This window comes from Rhea americana, unplaced genomic scaffold (genome assembly GCF_003343005.1).
Source record: "Rhea americana isolate MKP2758 unplaced genomic scaffold, rheAme1 scaffold_112, whole genome shotgun sequence".
Lineage (NCBI taxonomy): Eukaryota > Metazoa > Chordata > Aves > Rheiformes > Rheidae > Rhea > Rhea americana.
In genome coordinates, this window is record NW_028185173.1 from 454,629 (window position 1) to 477,332 (window position 22,704).

General features: G+C 33.8%; 1 protein-coding gene across 3 annotated transcripts in view; it reads left to right on the top strand.

Moving 5' to 3' along the window:
* The window catches only part of SNX13 (sorting nexin 13), a 69,233-nt gene that overhangs the window by 22,740 nt on the left and 23,789 nt on the right, over nt 1–22,704 (top strand). For all 3 annotated transcript variants that reach the window (XM_085316260.1, XM_085316269.1, XM_085316280.1), the window contains exons 4-16: nt 3,391–3,480; nt 3,884–4,005; nt 6,417–6,538; nt 6,687–6,788; nt 7,426–7,514; nt 7,931–8,014; nt 12,344–12,482; nt 13,022–13,110; nt 14,024–14,123; nt 15,120–15,313; nt 17,513–17,617; nt 19,499–19,631; nt 22,394–22,431. In XM_085316260.1, coding sequence (XP_085172386.1) covers nt 3,391–3,480; nt 3,884–4,005; nt 6,417–6,538; nt 6,687–6,788; nt 7,426–7,514; nt 7,931–8,014; nt 12,344–12,482; nt 13,022–13,110; nt 14,024–14,123; nt 15,120–15,313; nt 17,513–17,617; nt 19,499–19,631; nt 22,394–22,431 — 1,407 coding nt within the window. The remainder of the gene's footprint in view (nt 1–3,390; nt 3,481–3,883; nt 4,006–6,416; nt 6,539–6,686; nt 6,789–7,425; nt 7,515–7,930; nt 8,015–12,343; nt 12,483–13,021; nt 13,111–14,023; nt 14,124–15,119; nt 15,314–17,512; nt 17,618–19,498; nt 19,632–22,393; nt 22,432–22,704) is intronic.

Below are 22,704 nucleotides of genomic sequence, written 5' to 3' on the forward strand. Positions count from 1 at the left end.
TATTGCTTCTTTATCTCCATATTTATACATGCTTTCATCCCTTTATAATAGGGTAAAATGTCAGTCTTTGCATAACTCTCACAATCTTGGTGCTTTGACATCTGGTTTGAGCATGGATTATTGACACATTATTTTTCTCATCTGACCTCCCCTGACTAGTCTGTGGATTGAAGTTTTGTTGTACAAAGGTGTTTATTTTCAGCTGTCTTAAATCCTGTTTGAAGCTGTTCTCCAACTAAAATCTTTGTCTTCTCTAGYAGTGTTTTGAATTTCTTACCACTCTGCTAAAATAGCATTAGCTACTTTGGTTGAGCTTTCAGTAACAGTGATAGAAGAGATAAGTCCTAAGCTAAACCAAATAGTGTAGGTTTTCTTGGTTTTCTTGGAGTTTCTGTTCACCTTTTTGATATTAAATATCTGCTGATTTGTCTTTATTGAAAGGTAATATCTTTAACTTTTTCCATTTTTAAAGCTGTTTTGACCCTAACTGGTCTTGAACAATGAATGTTCTCCCCAGTGTATAGGTTATGTTTATTCCGTGAACCATATCCAAACTCATTTTGCTTCAGCATTAAATTCTTTTTTAATGCTGTATTTTGAGGAGTAATAGAATGATACAGATTCCTTATAAGAAGCTTTTTTTCCCCAAAGACAGTTTGGTGAGGGTTTTTTTGTTCATTTTTTCAGGTTAAGCTAAATGTTCAAAAGCTTGATTTTAAAGAAATCAGTTATAACTCAGAGCGCCAAAAATGTGGCTAAAGATAATGTAAAGAATGCACCTAATCTTAAGTAAAAGTATAGGATTTGGTGCAGCTACATTTGCCCAGTTGCTACTTGTTGTGCATAACAGTAAATATGTAACAAAAGCTTCACCTTAAGGAGATCTGATTGTGTGAGTCTGATGGATGATTAATTACTTTTCTAAGAACTTTTTTTTTTATTATTTGCATGGAAGCAGACAGGTTTAAACATTAGGGTTAGACTTAACTTCTGAAAGTCTCTATTCTACATAACTCTCATATCAGGAATATACTAAATGTTATAATGCACTGATTCTGTAAGCTATATCACTTGCAAATCTATATTAAAATGTTGAATAAAAGGTAGAGCCTTCTCAACTGTTAATTGAAATACCATTTTCAACGAAAATGGTAGAATCAGTCTAACATAACTGTGGAATGTCTAGATATTATCATAATTGTTGTCTTACTTAAAATGCAAGACTTTTCTGTAGGCTAGGTGCACTATTGACAAAACACTGTAAGATAAGTTGCAACATTTTCTTATTTTCTTGACAAATTTGAATGATTAGCACCGTAAGTGCTAGTTGCATATTTGATTGCTGACTGAAAATTTCTAAATCCCCTTTTTGAGTCAGTGAGCTATATGCTRTGGTACGATTGAATGCAGACTTGAAAATATCCTGTGTCCTTTCCAGTCAAGAAAGTCTCTCTGGCTTGTGACGACAATTAGATTATTTGGGAACACAAAGTTCACTTAGAGTGGCACACTCTAAATGAAGCATTCTTCACACTTATTGGTTATCTAGCATAGTTTCAACAAGGGACTTTAAGATAACTGTTAGTGCGGCAAAGCAAAAACTGTGATGTCTTCTCTGTCACTGAGTCTACATGCGTGCGGAGGCTGKACTTGCTTGTACTCAGTGCTGTCCTTGTTCAGCGTATGTCTTGTGTTCCTCAAATCAATGATTCCTATTAAATTAAAATGAAGTAGGAATCAAACTTAACAATAACAAAAAAGAAAGGGGTATTCATTTTTCCTCACCAAGGAATTAATACTGGTGGAGTGTGTTTCAGACTAATAATATGTATAAAGTGCCAGTTAAATGGAATAGTTTCTCTGTGCAAGTTGAGTGCTTCCTTTAAGTCCATCTTCTAAATTGATGTATGGAATCATGGGCTTAAAACTGATAATACGTGCAAAATCAGAGCTATGGTGAAGTTGCTATAGCTGCATTGAATTAGAAGCCGTTATTCTATTTTTTAGATGTCTTCAGACATATCAAAAGCAAATGAAATTACACTGCACATTTTTAGAATTCTCTCATATGGTTTGATTTCATAGTTAGCTCTGCTTTATGCAGGAAGTTTGGTGAGCTAAAATGCACTCTATCATGAATCCCAAAAGCTTATGAATAGTCAAATTTTAGCAGCAAAGTTTAGAGAAGTTCCCTGTGTGCTTTCTTATTTATTTTTTTTTCCTGTGATGTTTTCCAAATGTGGTTTTATGCACACAGTCTTCAAATATAAGGACTTTTTTTTTTTGACAATTTTCTTGGGGGATTTTATCAATGCTGTGGTTGGTATAGACATTTAATCATTCCATTCGGTATTGTCTTGTTATTTTTGATACTGTTAACACAGAAAGTTTGCAAATATATTACTATATAATTGGTATATTGTTGGAATATGAATCAACTTCCTTAGTATGAAAGTATGTAAAGTTTAACTTTAAACAACTGCTTTGTCTTGAAAGTTAAAAATATACGGTGTTTTCCAGCATAATGAAAATACTCCCTGTGTTGTAATACAGGACTGATTAGGTAGAACGGGAGAGATTTTCTGTCTTCGAGTATTTGACTGCTGTTTTGAGATATACTGTTAAGTGATTTAAATGAGCTGTTGACAGAGGGAGAGAGATATGCTGAGAGAAACTTAGAACAATAGAATAGAAACACTTGATATTTGGTTTAGGGTTTCTGGTGGTTCTGCTGTATTTCCAATATACACTTTTTTTCTCTCTTTCAAAGGATAAAACAACTTGAAATTCTTTAAAAATAGTGTATGTTACTGGGCAGTCATTTCTCAGAAGATAAAAGGATTTATTGCAGGTTTCTTTTAAGCTTACAAAAAGAAACTGGTTTAGTCCACTCAGAGTAGCAGTGATAAAATATATTAATTTTCAGTATGTCACTTATCAAAAGTTTGCTTTGATGAAGTCATTCCTGAACTTAACTGCATTGAGTTGCAAGTCCTTTTAAGAATTAAACTTCATTTGTGACCCCTTCCCACCATTACTTTTTAAGCACTTGTTTGTCAAATAGTGATGGTGGCAAAGAGTAACTTCTCTGCTGGGATATATAATAATTTGAGGTGGATAAAGAAGCTGAGACAAAAATGTTTCTTTTTTCGTTATTTGAGTTTTATTACCTTTTGATCTGGTATTTTAGTAAACCTCCTTCTTTACTTTAAAGAAGTAATAGTTTTCCTGGTTAGTTTCTCATCATTATTTACTATTTACTGAACAGTATAGATGTTACATCTGATATACAGTATATAATCATTAGCAAAATATTGTAGTATAAGCTTGTTACTGCAAATATACGAGTATCATAAACCTGCAAAGTTAAATTTCTTAATTTCTTTCAAGTGCATAGAAGAAATGAAACGTGAAGCCAGACCTATTAAGATTGACAGAAGACTGACAGGTGCAAATATAATTGATGAACCTTTGCAACAGGTAAGGATTATTTCATTTATTTTTGCAGGTATTGGTGATAGCATGTGTTATCCAAGTAGTTTTGAGCTAAACAGAGTTTGGGAAATAGTCTCACAGTTAAGAGTGGCATGTGAAGAAAGTTGAAGGATTGAGCAGGATATCAGAGTAAATTTTAGTCTGTTTTCTGTGTATTCTCTCTAAGTAGAGCAGTGGTGAATATATGTAGACCAGCATGAAAAAGAGTTTTCAGCGTGTATCACTTCCTTTTTCATACTGAGAAGAGTATTACTTAGTACGTGAACCTTTAAACAAGACTACTATTTCATTTTGAGGCATAAAAGCTATTTTATATTTTTGTCATGGTATTTTGTTTATTTGTTGCACTTTCCCATCTCCCTCTCCCATCCTCCTTTTCAATTATCAGGTAATTCAATTTTCCCTGAGAGACTATGTCCAATATTGGTATTATACTCTAAGCGATGATGAATCATTTCTTCTGGAAATCAGGAAGGCTCTTCAATATGCACTTGTTCAGTTTTCTACTAGGTAAGATTATTTGTATTTGTTTCAATACCCTGGCTAAGCAAGTGGAGAAATAACTGTATTGTACTGCAGCAGACAACTGGTTTAAATTTATCTGTTGACATAGTTCACTGTGTTGCACAGAAAGATCACGTAATATTTTAAGATAATAATTTAAGAGAACTGCATTTTTTTAGCTGATCCCGTAAGGAATGAGGTGATATTACTAGTCATGGTCTTTTCAAAGTGCTCCTTTCAACAATTTTTAATATCTAAATTCACTCAATAGCAATTTTCCTGCAGCTTAAGCATTGTATTGCATGAATCATCACTTTTTTTATACAATTCTGTTTCACATCAACAGCAGTGCTAGTCCAAAGGTATTTCAATCTGAAAGCATTAGTTCAAATGTTTATATCAGCTCATATAACTTTTAAAAGTGGTGTTGCTCCTTGATACGGAAGAGCACTGCAGTATTTTGAAAGATAATAGTAATCTAGGAAGGCAAAAGTACGTCATACGTATTTCTACTAATAGTGTTATTTGGTTCAAGACAAATGCATCTTTCTGTTGGTGGTTAACCAAGTAGCAGGAAGATAGGGACCGTGCCTGGGAAATCTGTATCTTTACGATGGCTGTTGTCAGCCTAGGTAGCCAAATACCGTTATTTCCCAATACTTATTTATTAAGTAATGATTTCAAGTATTCATCCAATTATGATGATTAATACCTTCTGTCTTCAGAAGAGGGTGTGAATCACTTTTATGTAGTACACTGTTTAGCAACTTTCGAAGTGTTGTCCCTTCCCACCGTTGGCTCGAAAATACATGTCTGTGTGCTCTTCTGACAAGGAAGGTCAAATTTGGATGGAGAGTTAAGTTTAATGCTAGGAAAAAAATCATGATATTAAAATTCTGTTGGCTGAGAAATAATGGAAATCCTAGGAAACAGAATGTTGGAAATACTGAAAATTGGGCTAAACAAAATGTATGACAGAGTTACAGAGAATGATTCCATGCTTGCATGAAATGCAGGCTGCTCAACTCGTGTTTTTGTCTGTGCTTTGAAATTACTTCATTGGGCACCACAGTGAAAAGTGCTGGGTTTGTATCAAAACGTTTAAGTTATAACCAACTTTGTTACATATTTTTTCCTACAGTATTATAACTCTGCAGTAATCACCACCACTCTTGGGCAATTACTTTCTGCCTCTACCAACCAGATCAGTTTCACAAGGCTACTGCAGTTGGTTGTAAATATTGAGAGAAGTTGATCTAATTTATTTATAATGACTGTATTTTGATATACTGGTAGCATTCTCTGAGTTGCATAATCTCTAATCTCATTTATCCTGTGAATTTCTGGAGACAATAAATAGAGCAGAATTATTTTTTGAGCTGCTCATTTACAGGAATTATGTAAGGCTGCCACCTGCTGTTTTTACATGATTTATTGGATGTGTGGATAGTGGATTTGATTATTGGTGGSTTTGTTTTAACTGCTTTTCAAGGCAACTCCATTTTTGCTTACCATAAGTAGATTTGCTTTAGGCTTCCTTCTTTTCCAGAGTTCCTTATCTCTCTCCTTTTGAGGGAAGAAAGAGCAGGTGAGAGAGAATGAGGCAGAAATCAGTTATATCAATCATAAAAAAAAGGAGATATTGTACAAGGATCCTGTTGTAACAAAGTAGGTATCTAAGAATAAGAACTGAGAGGATTTGGATAGTGGAATACTTAGCACAGAGTAAAAGGCATCGTTAATATCTAGCCTACTAACACTCTAAGGAAAAAGTGTCTTTTTGCTTTGGCTAGTAAGTCATGGACTTACCACAAGAATAGTTCTGCATTTTTCTCAGACCACTGAAGAAATGATTTTTGTGCAAATCTTATAGTGACTGTTTTCTGACACTTCTCTGTGTGCATTATCAGTTCAGACATTTATGCTAACTACTTCTCACATAAGCTGTGGAATGAATTGTTTATAATATCAAATTACTTGTAATTTCAAGTGAAATGTGTATTTTCTTGTGTGTATATATTAAAAATTTTGAAGAAAATGATTTTATGTCTCTTCCCAAATGATAGAAAATAGGACTGCAAAAGACATAGTCATTTAATTTTAGGTTATACATGCTTGTAGACAGTTTATATCAGAATTTTTTACAGTTGTTTGACAATATCATAAATCAATGCACTGCTCTAAATATTAATTTTGACCTTAAAGTAATTCAAGCACGAATATATTAATATGTAGATATGACTACTGTTTTACAATATTTTATTTATTTTCARTGCATAGGCAATTAAGAGGCTGTTTGTTTCTCCATGCTTAGTATTGCTGTGGCCCTTGGTTCGCAGGAAGAAGTAAAAATTTGTAATTGTTCTTTTTACCGTGGATAAAAAAAAATTATTTTCATGGATACTTTTTTCTAATAGGTCAAAGGAAACAGACTGGCAGCCTTATTTCACTACACGACTTGTTGATGATTTTGGCACTCATCTTCGAGTTTTCAGAAAAGCTCAACAAAGAATGGCAGAAAAAGGTGATCAGATGAAAGGTAATGACTTCAGTATTTTTTACTTTGAGCCTGAGTAGATAGATGTGTCTCATGTGTGAAATATAGCTTTATTTTATAATTCAAATTTATTCTCAAGTTTCTGATCCTTACAGGAAAGTGTATTTGTTTTTTATTTTCTTTTCTATAGACCAAGCTGAGGAACTTGTAGATACATTCTTTGAGGTTGAAGTTGAAATGGAAAAAGAAGTCTGTCGTGACCTAGTCTGTACTTCTCCCAAAGATGAAGAAGGTGTCTCAATATTATCTTCTCAGGTTATTTTAGTGTAGTAGACTGAGTTAAAATATAAGCAATTAACAAAATGGAATGTACTCAAATCTCAGGTGACTTCAAAGCATGATTATCTGCAATACACACGTATATTTGTACTATTAATTTTATAATGAGGCATATGTAGCATTTCCTCTTTCCATTGGAAGAATTTTCAACTAGAAATGTTTTCGAGGAGATGGGGGATGGGTTTGTGGATTCTTGCTGCTTTTTGTTGTTGTTATGATTAGATCTATCATCTTTATCACTACCCTATAGTCTTCATTAAACAGCTCTCATCAAGTGAATCAGTTTATTTTTCAGGGCAAAGTTTGAAGGAGAAGAAAAACTGTGTATGTTAAATAACAAAATAACAAAAATAAGTTAGGTTTGCTTTTTGTTTGGTTTTTGGAATTTGGCTTTTTTTTGTTTTGTTTGGGGTTTTAGATCAGTACTGCTTGTACTATGGCAAAAGGGTAACTGAGAGACTTGAAATATATACTACTGTTTGAACTTCATTTTAAGGATTTATCTGTTGGTTTTTATGATATCAAGTGTGAAATAATATTATATTAAAATTGTGCTGAGGGACTTTTTGTTTCTCTTTCTTCCTCTCTAGGATTCCTAAGGGATCTGTGTGAGGTTTTATTGTATATATTGCTACCTCCTGGAGACTTCCAGAACAAGATCATGCGATACTTTGTCAGGGTAAATACAGACTCTAAAAGTCATGCCAACTCCTTGGGTTAATAGTATAAAAATTTTTAGATCTGAGATGTTTATTGTGTGAAATTGGTTGAATTTAATATTAGATTATTTTTAATGCAGTGTAATCTTGAGAAGTATGTGTTAGCGTAGAAAGATTCATGTAAAATGTTTCTGAAGTTTCTTTTATTGCTGACAATGTTAACATAGGTTGATAAAACTTTTTCCTGAGGTATTAGCATCCTTTAATGTTAACTGGAAGGGAGTATGCTAGTGACCATTGAATGATATCTGTAATTACGTATTTAGATTTTTTTTTTTTCAACCTCTGTGGTGATTTTTTTGAATTCTTGTAGTTCTGTTAGCTTTATGAATAAATATAGAAATATATGATAGCTTTACGGTATTTTATTTTTTAGGAAATCCTCTCGCGAGGAATTCTTCTTCCATTAATAAACCAGCTCAGTGATCCTGATTATATTAATCAGTATGTCATATGGATGGTAAGATTTATAATGTTTTGATATTTCCAGAATTCATTTTACTTGTGTTCTCTGTAATCATGGTAGGTAGAGTTTAGTAAAAATTTTACCAATGTAATATTGATGAAATAGTAAACTCATGACTGCTGTTCATGATTTTAAAAAAATATTATCTTTATTATCTGTACTGTATATTGTTACAGTTCTTTGGCAAATAAATGACTAGAAGTGTAAAGATGAGTTCTTTGGCTTTTACTGTAGCTCTTCAACAAGTATGGTGATAACCTAGAAGTTTTTCTTGACCCCTCCCCTCCCCCACACCATTTACTGTAAAGCTTAAAAAGCCTCCAGAATGACAAGTGAGACTTTTTGCTGAAGGAATATTGTTTTTTAGGGATATATATGATAACCCTTAATAACCTAATTGAATAGGAAGAAACAAAGTCTTTGCTTAATATTTCTTTAAATGCAGTTGGAAAAAATCTGCTTTAAAGTCATATGGTAAAATTAACATAAATAGAACATTTACAGTTAATAGTATTGTCTAATTTGCAGTGAAAATTAAAACTTGTTATTATAGTTTATTAGCCCTTCTAGGTTATGGGGAGAGGAAAAAAAAAAAAAAAAAAAACCCCGAAACAGCTTGAGTCAAGTTCTTTCTACTTTTCCTCATATGTTTCACACTCTGATATTATACATTCAAGAACTGTGCTGAAAATAGAAAATACCTTGGAATTTCAGAATCAAAAATTCTTAAGTGCAAAATAAAATACAGGTTTATGTTTGCAATATGCCCTCCACTCCAGCTGGCCTTATTTTACATAAATGTTTTCACACTGTTTTTCTACAGGAACCTAAACTCTGCTCGTACGGACCCAGCTTTTCAGTTTTCATTTCCCTTTTCCTCCTACGCATCTTCTTTATTTGTAACTTGGCCTCATTCTTTATTTACTGAGCACTGCCCCCAGATGCATCCAAAGATAGAATTCTGAAGTTTTTATAAAGCTTTTTGTTATGATGATGATGTCTCAAATATTAATTTTCATAATTCTTTTCTGAGATGAGGAGGTAAATGTGCTGAGAGAGAGAAAAGAAAAAATAAAGGATTTCAAAAATTTAATAGAAGTTTTGTGAAATTAAGATTGTTGCAGAAATCAAGGTCAGAAGTAGAGCTGATTGAAAAATATTCTGACTCTTATGGGACCCTTTGGCATAAAATCAAATTCAAACCAGAAAATATACTTCCTGAAAACGAGAAGTTTAATTCAATGTTTCTGGATGTGCCAAAGTTTGATACTAATTCACTGGTCGTAAATATAAAACTTAAATATAAAATTAGGAGATAAAACTTCTGAATTTCAGAGAGAGACACATTTTTAGGTGTTTAAAGTTTCTACTATTACTACTGTTACTTTTTAAAATGGAGATAATTGCTTTTTAAATGGAGGAAAACCTATGAAGGTTTATCGTTAAAGTTGATCGAAAGTATCCACTCTTCTCTGTTCAGCTTGCAACTCATACCAATGCACTTCTGCAGACAAGGGGTAGTATTGGCATATATAAGTGAGCATTTATGAAAGATGTGGGTGCAGTGAGTTTAGCTTTGAATGGTAAAGGCAGCATCAGAATTCAGCCCTTTGGAGCTGTGTGCACATGCTGCAAAGCTGCCAGCCTTCCCATAATCCCCGTGTTGCATTCACAGCACAGTTTGCAGTGATCTCAATAGCAGGGCAGACTTCTGAAGATACTCCTCTTCACTAATACAGATCCCTTTGAGTACCTAAAGCAGGTTCATTGTATGCCAATACTAGGACAACAATTGTGCGGAAAAATAATATGTATTGAAATAGTTTAAGGTTATTTACAAGAATATCTGAATTAGGATTTCAGAAGTTATACTATTTTTTTTCCATTAGGTTATGGTTACATGGTAGGGTGTTTCTTTTTTTCTTTTCTTTTCTTTTTTTTTTTTTTTTTTTTTTAATATATAATTCTATATATTTAAAATCCCTTACACTAGAGATATGTAGACTTGCAGGGAACCTTAGCCAAGTTGAAACCTTTCCAGTGGTCTTACTGTTTTTTGCCTACTTAACTGAGGAGATGGATAGTAGCACTAGGAAGTTGATGGGCTTTGAACATGGGGATGACATGTTTTTCCAGGTACCTTTATAGTAGTATTTTTAAAAACAGAAAACAATAGCATAAAAATTTTTTTTGGCTACACAAATGCTTCTTCTTTCTTGGTCCATTTGTTCTACCAAGCTTGATCCTTCTTCCCATTTTTTTCTAGCTTATCTTTATGTATTTTTTTTAAGGCTACCTTTATCTCATTCTTCACTAAAGTTTTCATTTTAATTCCACTTACTATTCTTCTATCTGAATGTTTATCATCCATCTATTTAAACACTTCTGGGCTTTGTACAAGCCTTCCTCAGCCTCCTTTACCAGAACTTCCAAATTTTTGCCCAACTACTCCAGTTGCTTTGACTCTTGTTGCCGTGGCAGATCTTTTCAAAGGGTAGTTTGCTTCAGTTTTAGGCTTTATTCCTCTCAGTTTCAGTAGTCAAGACTGCTCACTGTTCTTCATGAGTCTGGCTTTGTCTATCATGTTTTTCTTACTGTCTGAGCTGGATGCCTCCTTCTTCTGTGTTTTCTAGGTTAAGATCTACAATAAGATTTCCCTTCCTCCATGTGTTTTCCAAGACTTAACACAGCCTGTTATAGGGACTTAGGGCTAGAGTATGTTCAGTGCAGAGCATACCTCAAGAACAACTTTTAGCAAGCATATACTGTACAAATTTTGTCCAGATTCATGTAAATAAGGAAGGAAGAGTACTTCTTAGTTGTGGTAATTTATAGAGAAAATAATGGAAGAAAAGGTTGTTAATGTTTAGCTTAAGGAAAATTTCAGACTTTTTCCATACTTTTGTTTCTTAGGGTTGAAGCATCATAAAACAAACTAAAAAAACAGGAAGAAAACTTGAGATAAAGGCACAGCATGTAAAATTTTTGTCCTAAGCAACTGCAAAACCACATTTTATCATGGGACATATTGGTCAACTTTATGGGTAGGACTGATAGGTCTAGCTGTTTAAAAACTAAGCTTTTTTTTGTTTGTGGGGAAAGCAGTTCTTCCTACAAGTCTTAATTTCTGAATAACAGTGTCCAGTTTGTGGATGATTTTTTTTTTCAATCTTTACTATTTTTACCTTGGAAAAAATGAGGCAGAATCCCAGGATTCAATTTTCTACACTGTTTAGTGGAAAGATTTTAATTTAGCACTGTTTTGAGCAGGAAATTGGACTAGATGTCCTCCAGAGCTCACTTCCCACTAAAAATATTCTATAATATTATTAAGAGCCTTATTCTTTGAATTGAGAAAAGCAGTTAGGTCTCTGGATAATCATCCAATTTTTCCAGATTATCAGGATTATCATCCAGATAATCATCTCCTAAAGCTTGTTGTGGAAGAAAAGGGAAATAAGTACTTGAGATTCAAGATCACAGTATATAGTGCAAGAAAGCATCATATGGCAGTGGTGGCTGTAGCTTAGGGACAGACAGTTTGTGTCTGGCAAGCTAGAACTGCTCTGATGGAGGGAATGACTCCATTGACCCTCAGAACTGGAGGCTACACATACAGATGGCTTGCAGATGTCCTGTTTCGTTTGTCTTTTGGACTTCTGAAAATTTTGCACTTCTTTCAAAATTTGTCTAGTTTTATAATATATAAATAACCCCAAAAGGAAGGTTTTGAAGCATCAAGATTTATTTTACAGACTTCATGAAGCAAAATGTGACTTTCTTGGGGAAAGTCATTTACTGTAAAAACATGCATCTTTTCAATGAATTTGGGAACTCTGAGCACGAAAACTGACTTAATGGAATAGATCCTTTAGTTTTACTTATTTTGCTTGAAGTTTTCGTATAAATATACATACTAGTAAAATATTTTGTGCATTACAATTTTTTGCAATGATCTGATGAAGACCATAGGAACTTTAATAATACATCAGTATTAATATTTATGAATATTTAATATCTGCACTTAGTTTGGATTTACATGAAAGGTATAAATATTGTGGGGGTGTCATAGTCTGATCTCTTTAATTCTGTTGAATTGGAAATTTTGGAAAGTGAATTTGTTTAGATGTATTTAAAAAATGAAAATTTGGAAGGTTAAATCCTTGCATAAATTGTTCACGTTAAGGTGTGAATATCAAAGCTAAATTTTGAACTACGTTCTCAAAAGACCACTTTGCAAAGCTATGTCGTTTCATGAAAATAATCTTAAATACTTTTACGTGTTTTGCATTATTCACATGGTAAACTGTCTGTATGTTTCAGATTCGTGATTCCAACTGTAACTATGAGGCCTTTATGAATATTATTAAATTAAGTGACAATATAGGCGAGTTGGAAGCTGTGAAAGATAAAGCAAGTGAAGAACTGCAATATCTTCGATCTCTAGATACAGCAGGAGATGGTTAGTACTGTATCATTTTACAAAAAAATTGAGTGTTTACCAGCGTGATCTTTGAAGAACATTCCAACAAAATATAAACTCTTTTATACAACATAGTATAAAATATTTTGTTATTTAAAAGAAATGATTTTTGCAGAGTTAAAATTTGGACCTTTTTTGTGTTTAAAAGACAGATTTTGTTTTACCATCTTTTTTTTTGTATATGTAGCGCTTACCTAGTACTTGTCATTTTTCTTGTATAGACTCGTTGGCTAGATAAAGTTATACTTCCACTAAATTGAAACTTGCTTGAATGGTGATCCTAAATTTCAATACTTTTTGTTAAGGACTGGACAGATAGCAGTAGAAATCAAGAGATGAAAAAGAAAAGTATTTCTTCATATTCACTTAATCGATAGAATATTTAAACTTTACTGCGAGGTTGATTATATTCTATTCATTCTTTTGCACTTCTTAGTTGTTTGATGTTTCTAGAGTATTTCAGGACAAGAGTTTACTTGCTACTCTGTCTTTTTTAATCCTCTTGTTTTTCCTTTCAGATATCAACACTATAAAAAATCAAATAAACAGTTTATTATATGTTGTTAAAGTATGTGATTCAAGAATACAGAGGTTGCAGTCAGGAAAAGTAAGTATTTTAGAGTGATTTCAGCTGTGAAAGAGTGAAGTTGCAAGTGACTTAGTAATTCTAACTTTTTAACTAATGCAGTTGGAAACAACTTGAAGTATGCAGGTTAACTGGATACATTATACAATTGAAGTTACTCTTTTGTATTTGCAGTTTTACTGTGGAAAAAATAATCATATAACATTCATGTGTTTAGAGATTTTWTCTTTTGGTTTCTAGCTTTAATAGTTTAGATACGTCAATACATTTTAAATTATTCTTACTATTGCATTTGAAATGTTGAAATGTTCTGTAGCTGATGAATGAAGTATCTTTGTGTTTCTACACGTAGATTCAGTTCTTACTTTGCTGTTACTGTGTGTACCTTTCATACCTCAAGTTTACTTCTTGGCAGAGTTCTCTTTTCTTGTTGATAAAGGTACTATGTGCTGGTTATTTCCAGTATTTTACAATGCCTTGCAGACTTGTATTTTATGAAATGTGTTTGCGAAAGTCTAAGGCAAACTGGATGTTAAATTTAAGAACCCAATTTGTGTGTGTGTGTGTGTGTGAGTGTTAGTTCAACAATGTTGTACTGATGAATTCAAGTTGTGACCTACACCCCATCAAATTATGAAATTAATTCATCTCATTAATTCATTTTCATACTACTGTCACCATTTATGGGAGATTTGGCTTTAATTTGACAGGTATAGCACTACAAAAAAGGCAGTATTAAAAGCCAGCATTCTAGATAGAAGAAATAATCCATGCTGAAGACATAGTTATGAGAAGATAACTTTGCAATCTTGGTTTTCACCAGTAGTGACGATGAAAATAGTTAAGCTGTTTTATTATCTATGGTGTTTTTATGACTACTTAAGTAAAATTTTTTAAAAGGTAACTTAAACCCTTTGAACACACCTTTTTACAGGAAATAGATACTGTGAAACTGGCAGCAAACTTTGGAAAACTTTGCACAGTCCCTCTGGACCATATTCTGGTAGACAATGTTGCACTACAATTTTTTATGGGTAYGTGTTAATTTATCTTATTTGCTGTTTGTTTGTTTTTGTAAAGCATAAGGTAACCCACAAGAGTGTATACTTGAAATTGCTAAACGTAAGTATCTGTTGAGAGCTAAATATGTATAAGCTCCTTGCCGGAGGGAACTAAAACTTTTTTTACATAGGAGTCCACAATTAGCTGCTCAGAACATCATATACTTCTGCAAGATTAGTTTTAACAGAGGGATGAGTATTGAAGCAAACTTGACACAAGCTTTTGGAATTTCTTTGTCAGTTAACAAGTTTATTGTGTTCAGAACAGAATCATTGCAAGAATTGCTTAGAGTTTCATAATTGAATGACTCCGAAACTTAATCACCATTGTTGTTAGCTTTACTTTTGCTGGCCTAGTAGAAGCTAAGACTGCAGATGTTAGATTTAAGTATTGAAGATTACAAAGCTACCAAAGGTTCCTTAATTGAGAACCTAAATTACATAATTAATCTATGTACCATTTTAGTTTTATCATGTTATCAGCAGATTGATAGAGGGATTATAGGTCAGGTAATTTATATTTAGTATTTCCTAATGCGTTATTCTTTCCTGTAAATGAATYATGCTGTTGATAATCATTACTGAAAATATTGAACAGTTTTATTGCTGCTGATAGTCTTTTTAATGCAGTAGCTGCACATGATTTGTTAGCATTCCAATTTGAACTTCCTGTCAACTCRTATCATGCTGCTCAAGCCTGTATCCACACAACAATGACTATGATTCGGTTTTGACATGTGCGTTTTGAGATTAACTGCATTGTCCTAAACTGTGCTCCAAATTTTGTTTACCAGTTATCAGAAATATGTATATAGTACTTGATTATTTTTGAGTCTAGATTACAACTGTTCTAGTCAATTTTCAATATGTAGTCAGATCCTGGAGTTCTGTATTTAATTATAATCTCAGAGAATTCTTATTCTAAGATGTGCACTAACAATTATAGTTGTGTGTTTTTACTTTTTGTAGATTACATGCAGCAGACTGGTGGCCAAGCACATCTGTTTTTCTGGATGACAGTGGAAGGATACAGGGTTACAGCACAGCAGCAGCTGGAGGTATTGCAGAGCCGGCAAAAAGATGGAAAGCATCAGACTAATCAAACCAAAGGTCTATTAAGAGCAGCAGCAGTTGGAGTTTATGAGCAATATTTATCAGAGAAGGTAGGAATAACTTATTTCTGACTCTTTCTACAACTAGTTGTCTGTTAGTTATGGCCATGTTAATACGAAATGTACATGATATAGCTCAGCTTGTTCATGAATCGTCATTTAAGCTGTTACCTGCATGTCTCCTGCCCCCTTACACCAAGCACTGAGAAAGTAATTTGTTTTAGCTGTTTCTTTTAAAAAAAAGACTTGTGTTGCCAATGACTGTCCTATCAAATGCACTAGATACATTCTTCAAAAGTTGATTTTCTATTTATAAAGGCAAAACTTAAGAAAATGTGAAAACAAAATAAGGAATTACTTCCCTCTGTGTTCTCCTTTCTCTCTTCCCTTCCTTTCTCTCTCTTCCTCCCCCCACCTGGTTGAGAACAAAAGTTTGCTACAAAATGCAAAGCACTGTTTGTGTAAAACTGGATTAAAGCTGAGTTTTCAAATGAAATAACTTCCAGTGCATCTACAACTGTGTGTATAAATTGCTAAAGCATCACCCTGTTAGGTGTTCTTTGTTGTACTAAACTTCAGTATTTTCAGTAGTCTTGTAATAATGGAGTTTGTATTTCAGTGAAAGAAAACATTTGTCAACTTGTGTTCTGAATCTGTGTATGTATAAAAAACAATTCTCAACTCACACAAAAGCTTCCTTCAACAAATTATCCTTCAAGTGTGTTGTAATGTTTCTCTTCCTGCATTGTTTCCTTCACTTTGGTTTTTCAYCTGAATAGTATGTTGACACAGTCTCCTTTAGACTGTCTGAAGCTTGCTCTGCTGGATTTTCAGCTGACTGAAAACTAGCAAGCTCAAAGTCAGAAAACACCTAATCCTAGAGCTATTATAAAGCTGACTAAGCACAGCTGACAGGCTGAGTTTATAGCTCGAGCAGGCTGCATTGAGTCTGGTTCAGAGCTGACTCCTGTGTCTGGTACAGAAAATTGAGAAGGGGTGTGAACTTGGGCTTGTCTAAAAGAATGCCTAACAAGGYGGTAGTTTGAAATTTGTCATACCAAAGGAGGATTGAGAATCTGACAGCTGGTTAGTATGCTGTCCCTTTTGGTAGCTGTAATAGCATCTACATAAAAAAAATGTTGTGATACTGTTCCTGGTAGTTTCTGCAGAACTTGACAGAATTGATAATTGATTAAAGAATCACAGAATAGTTGATGTTGGAAGGGACCTGAGGAGATCATCTAGTCCAACTTCCCTGCTTGAGCAGGGTCACCTCGAGTATGTTAGATGGGGTTGCATCCAGGCGGGCCTTGAAGATCTCCAGAGAAGGAGACTCCACAACCTCTCTGGGCAACCTGGTCCAGGGCTCCGTCACTCTCACAGGGAAGAAATTCCCCCTCACGGTCAGGCGGAACTTCCTGTGGTTCAGTTTGTGCCCATTGCCTCTTGTCCTGTCACACGGCACTACTGAAAAGAGTTTGTSCCCGTCCCCTTGACACCCTCCCTTCAGGTACTTGTACACATCGATAAGATCCCCCCTCAGTCTTCTCTTCCCCAGGCTGAAGAGGCCCAGCTCTCGCAGCCGTTCCTCATAGGGCAGATGCTCCAGCCCTCTGATCATCTTTKTAGCCCTACGCTGGACTCTCTCCAGTAGCTCCATGTCTCTCTTGCACTGGGGAGCCCAGAACTGGACGCAGTACTCGAGATGAGGCCTCGCCAGGGCTGAGTAGAGGGTCAGGATCACCTCCCTCCACCTGCTGGCAACACTCCTCCTAATGCAGCCCAGGAGACCATTGGTCTTCTTGGCCACAAGGGCACATTGCTGGYTCATAGTCAACTTGTCCAGATTAGTCATTCCTCAGATGCTTTTGGACCTCATCCATTTACTTTCTAATCAACTTCTTCATTTCTGAGTCTAGACCTTATTATTTGTGGAAAAAAAAACCCAGCTTGTTCTCAGGCCTGAGTAAATCTTGCTTGGATACTCAAGCTAATGAGCATAATGTTATTAAGGCAATTCTTAGTATTTAATCCTGAAATTTCTGAATTTGAACACATACTCTTTGCATCTCATTGCATTTTTTTTCTGGCTTCTCTGTGTATTCTAGACAGTTCTGGAACTAGAAATACCTATCAAGAAGAAACTGAGTTTACTTGCAGAATTATGGAATTATGTATTGGATTTTATTTGTGGAAAATAGAAGCTTTTTATTTTTATGCTGCAAAAGTTGATTTAGATCTCTATGGCAGGCATCTCCGAGAGTTAATATTGATGACAACTTAGTAGCAAAACTGGCAGAAACACTGAACCATGAGGATCCAACACCCGAAATCTTTGATGACATTCAGAGAAAGGTATACTCTATTCATCCTGTATTTCTGAGGAATTGTTAAGACTATCAAACTTCACTGCAGCCGTTAGACAGGAGGAGGGAACTYACATATCTGAATTCTCAAATCTATTTTACCATTTTTTTTATTTTATAAAATCGTATTCTAAATTGCTAATTTCTGCTTAGTCATAAGTAGCATGTGATTTTAAAAGCAACAGGTGGAAAGAGTAGCATCCAGTATGAAATTAGTCACGAAGCAAAACTAAAATTGTGGAGTTATTTTATTTATTTATTTGTTTTATGCACCAATCTAAGAAAATGTGCCAGTGTAGAATAGCAACTAAGTGGTACGATATTAATCCATTTTGAGCTGTCTTTTTGAAAGCTGATTGTAGGCCTATTAACAAATTCAATATTGTATCTCCACCAAGGAGTTAATACGGTAACATAAATACTAAGCTCATATGAAAAATACCAAGTGTTGTTTCTTCAAAATAAACTTAACAAAACTTAGATTTTTGACTATTCCATTTCAGTGTATTTCTGCAAGTTTACACAGTGTGGCGCTCAGAAGCAGTATGTAACAAAGATAAAACTGTAATTTTGGTACTTGCACACATAGATTTTTGTCACTCTAATATAAGTATTTAAATATGAATGAGTGAATGATTAATATTCCATCAGCAAATTACTTATCCAGTCTAACAGATTTTTTAAAAAATTCAGGTCACTAACTTAATGTTCTCATTTAAGTTGAAAGTTAGTGATACAAGCTGTAAAACTTAAAATCACTGTTGTACTTGAGGCACACATTTAGGCCTAATGAAAACACCTTGTAAAATATATGTTGCACAAAAGAGGTTACGAGGGCCTTGCATGTGATTTCTTTATACTGAAGACAGCATAWAATTCTCATGTGTTATAATAGAAACTGACTTCCTCAGACTTGCATGAAAAATTTTTCCATTCTTATCAGATGACAGTACTGTATTTCTTTGTACAAAATGTTCTGTTAAAAATTCTCACTATTAAGTTAACATGAATATCCAAAACATACATGTAGTAGTTTCTACTACATATAAATATTTGTCTGTTCATATGTGTCTGTGCATGTGTATGTGTGTGTATTTTTTTAACAGTACTTTGTAGGAATCAGTGAAGATCTATTTTCTTAAGTCAATTTTCTAGGGGCTTAAAAAGTCTCACAATATATATTCTGCCTTTTAAAATCCTTATGTACATAAATTGCCAGTTGCCTTTGTGATAAACCTTGTTTGTGTAACTGGTAAGTAGATAGCTGTAGGACTGGACACGATGACACTGGAAAAAAGGTGATAGCAGTATAGCAGGAAAGCAGTGAGCCGCTGTATAGACACCTTTTTGTGGTGATGTCGCTAAATCTTTTTACTGTAGGATTTGACTGTAATGACTGAACTGGAAATTTTCAGAAATGTGATACAGTTTGTGATCTTTCCTTCCTTCTTTTCCTCCTTCTCACCTCCCTCCCTAAGTGTGTGCAAATCTATAGTTCATCARCAAAGGAGGACTCTGAGCAATAAGCTTTGTAAAATGGTAATAGCTAAATATAGTGCAATTGGGGTAAGAGGAGAGGAAGGAAATACTTAGTATGCTACTTTCTGTGCTATCCACATATACTCTCTCTGATAAGAATGTTATTTTCTGAGATTCTATTATACTTTTAATGGAAGTGTAGTGAGAACTAATTGTGTTAAGACTAAGCCTGCATTGAAATTTCACATTAAGTAGGATTTAAAGAAAACCCATATATAAGGAATAGAACCCACTGATATATGTTGATCAAATAGAATTTATGGAGACTTACATGATTAATGAAAAATTTAATGAATATTCCTAAGGTTAGTATTTCTTTTATTTCAATAAGGTATATGACTTGATGCTGCGAGATGAAAGATTCTACCCTTCATTCAAGCAGAATGTATTGTATGTGCGTATGTTAGCTGAGCTGGATATGCTGAAGGATCCTAGTTTCAGAGGATCAGATGATGGTGAAGGAGGTGAGCTCCTTATTTGTAAGAGTGGTGGGTTTTTCTTTCTTTTTTTTGACCATTCTTTTTTCTGCCTTAATATGAAAATAATGAAATTGTACATATCCTTTCTGAGAAAACAAAGCTCTTATAGTATCTCTGATTTTTAGTATTAGTGTATCCTGTTTGTGCTTTCTTTTCTTCTTTTCTTTTTTTTTTTTTAAAATAAAGTGTTTTGAAAATCAAATGCTTTTTTCCCTAATAAGTTTTAGCAACTTTTTTTTGGTTATTCAGTGACAAGTGTGTGACTCTGTCACTTGCATTTCTTTTCAGAATACTGAGGTGCTTCCACTTGCTGAGTTGTTTTAACACATAACTATTCATCATCTAAAAAATAGAACCTAAAAGTATGTAAAATATGTAGGTTTTTAAAGCTCTTTGGAAAACTGCAAACCTGGGAACTTTTTTCTTTAAGTGATGAATTGAGCTTACAACTCTAAGATGTTGTTTCTTGATCGTATGTAGAACTAGGAAGCCCTTGCTTCTGGAACGTTCATTTTATACATTTTTCCCGTGTTTCCTATTGTATTCCTTGAAATATCTTCTGATTTTCTTTTTATAGTTTACCTTCCTTTGAATTCTTCTCAGGGATGTAGTGCCTAGAGAGTGATCTTAGCATGGCTCCCTTTCTACTCACGAATACATTTTTTTTTTCCTTGAACACCTTAATGTACATTTTTGAATAAACTGAAAGGTATGCCTAAGAATTTAAAAAACTAAAAATGGAAGGAGGATTGTGTGCTTTACTACCACCTAGTGGTATACTTTGTTAATGTCTGAAAAATCATAAGAATTAAATTGTAAAGGTCTGTTTTGATCATCTTTTGTTTCTCTCAATATTAAATTTAGTTGCTCCGTCACATTGTTTTAGTTTTGAAATGGTCCTACTGATGTAGCGATCTTCAATGTCTCTGCAAAACCTAAATTAGTATACACAGTATTTAATGACATTTTTGCCATCCTCGTGTTCATTATCATATTCTCAAATTCTTCTGCCTAACTATTATATCTTGTTCTTTTTTGTTTGGTGTTTTTTGCCTCTGTAGTTATTGGCCAATTTTTGTGAATATAATGCTACTAATATTTTCATGTGCTAGTTCTGTTCCATAACTTTTAATTTGTTCATTTAACAATTTTCAGTCTCCTGAAAATCTTTGCATAGTTTTATCTGGGTCAGATATAGGTCAGGTCATTCCCAGGTATATATTTACCTGAATGTGTATATTTAACAAAATCTTTAACAAATATTGGATGCAGTCCTTCCACTAAAAACTGCCTAAATAGAATAAAATATTAATGTATTCTTAAAGCAAATAGGAATAAAAGTAAGTCTATCCCTTATTTGTCAGTTAAGGAGCATAAGCATGCAATTCATGTTTTCTCTAGAGACAGAATATCAAAGGATTCTGAAGTCTTACAGATTTAAGCAAACTTCATGTGGAAGGTATTAAAAAGGAATTCAGAGGATGYCGGATGGTGTTTTGGAGTTTACTGCTGGAATTTGGTGTTTGCCAGTTTTTGGTTTGCTGCTAGCAAACCTAAGTGCAGCATGTACAACTCAGTTTGCTATTTGTAGCTATTTTTTGTCTTCGTAAGGTGGAAGTAACAGAACTAGTTGCTTCATTTAACTTTGTGAATGCTGGTGTGGCTCATCCTTTGTATGCTGCTGTGGAGAGGGAAGAGGAGAGTTATTTCTGTGCTTTTTTTGTTATCTTTGTTTTTGAGGGGGTGTACAGGAATTTACTATACACCGTGTGTGTAATATCTTCCTTAAGAATTTTTGTTTGTTTTTCTGTTATATTTTGTCTTGTTTTAATTTCACTTCCGTGCTGGTTTTGAGATGTTTTAATTCTAGTATGTGGAAGAAACCAGATCTTTCCAGGGACCTGAACAGGTGTCCTCAATCTATTGAATTCTCTTAAAAGCTATTATGCCTTCTGAAGTAGTACAAAGCTATGTATACCATGCTGCCATAGTATACATGGTGAATAAGGACATACCTATGTTCTTTTTGAACAAATTATTTAGTATTCCTCTGTTAAATTAAATTATTACTTGTATGAAGCTGTTGTATACCTCATATGAGAGTTCAGGTAATTATAGTAACCTGTCCTTTTGTCTCTCTCTGCTTCTGCACTCCTGAGTCTTGTTTTTGTTGTTGTTGTTTTCTTTCTTTTCTTATAAATGCTTTTGGGTAAGATGGCTAGCTGAAAACAATTCTATTGAATAAAATTGCATAAATATTTTTCATTTGCAAAATTAGTTAATAGAGGAACATTTTAATATTCAGACTGAAGAAGTTTTTTAAATCTGTTTTCTGACAAAGCTAGTAAATATTTCATCATTCCAAACTTTTATGTCCCTGTAGTTAGTCCCAAGAAGTCAGCAAGTTCTCATAACTGAAGTACAAAGCTGACTGATACCTTTTTAACTGTTAAGCTAACGTCTTAAAAAAGCAATTTAATATGATGATAAGAGCTTAAAATAAAAAAAAAATTCTCTCTGGAATATTTGTTTCATATAGCTATATGTACTTGTACACATTTTCCTTTATATTTTTTTATTGGAAGCTCTAAGTGCTTGGATACCACACACAACACTTGTGCAATAAGAGAGTTGTCCAATTTTCAATAATGTTTTGTCTTTGCAGGTTTTTTTAATCATTTGTGTGGCCTGGCTTTAGAAAAAAATCTAACTTGTTTTTTTCATTCTCCTTTCCTTACTACTCCCAGAATCCTTTAATGGATCTCCTACTGGCAGCATAAATCTGGTAAGTGTTGCTTTCCCCCTGCCACCCCTTCCTTCAATAGTGGAGAAAGTGTTATGAAGTAGTTTGAACTGTGTATATATTAGGGAGTTTGCTGCATTACAGTTTAATTTCAGATAAAACTTACCTTGCTGTTAAATCAAACTGAAACAAACCTCAGATATTAATTTGTAAGATAAACCCATCCTTTTTGCACTTCTCCATGTATGTCACAAAATACGTGCACTGTTTTCCTGTGAGAAACTATACATTCAGTTACAATTAATCAGTTTATGC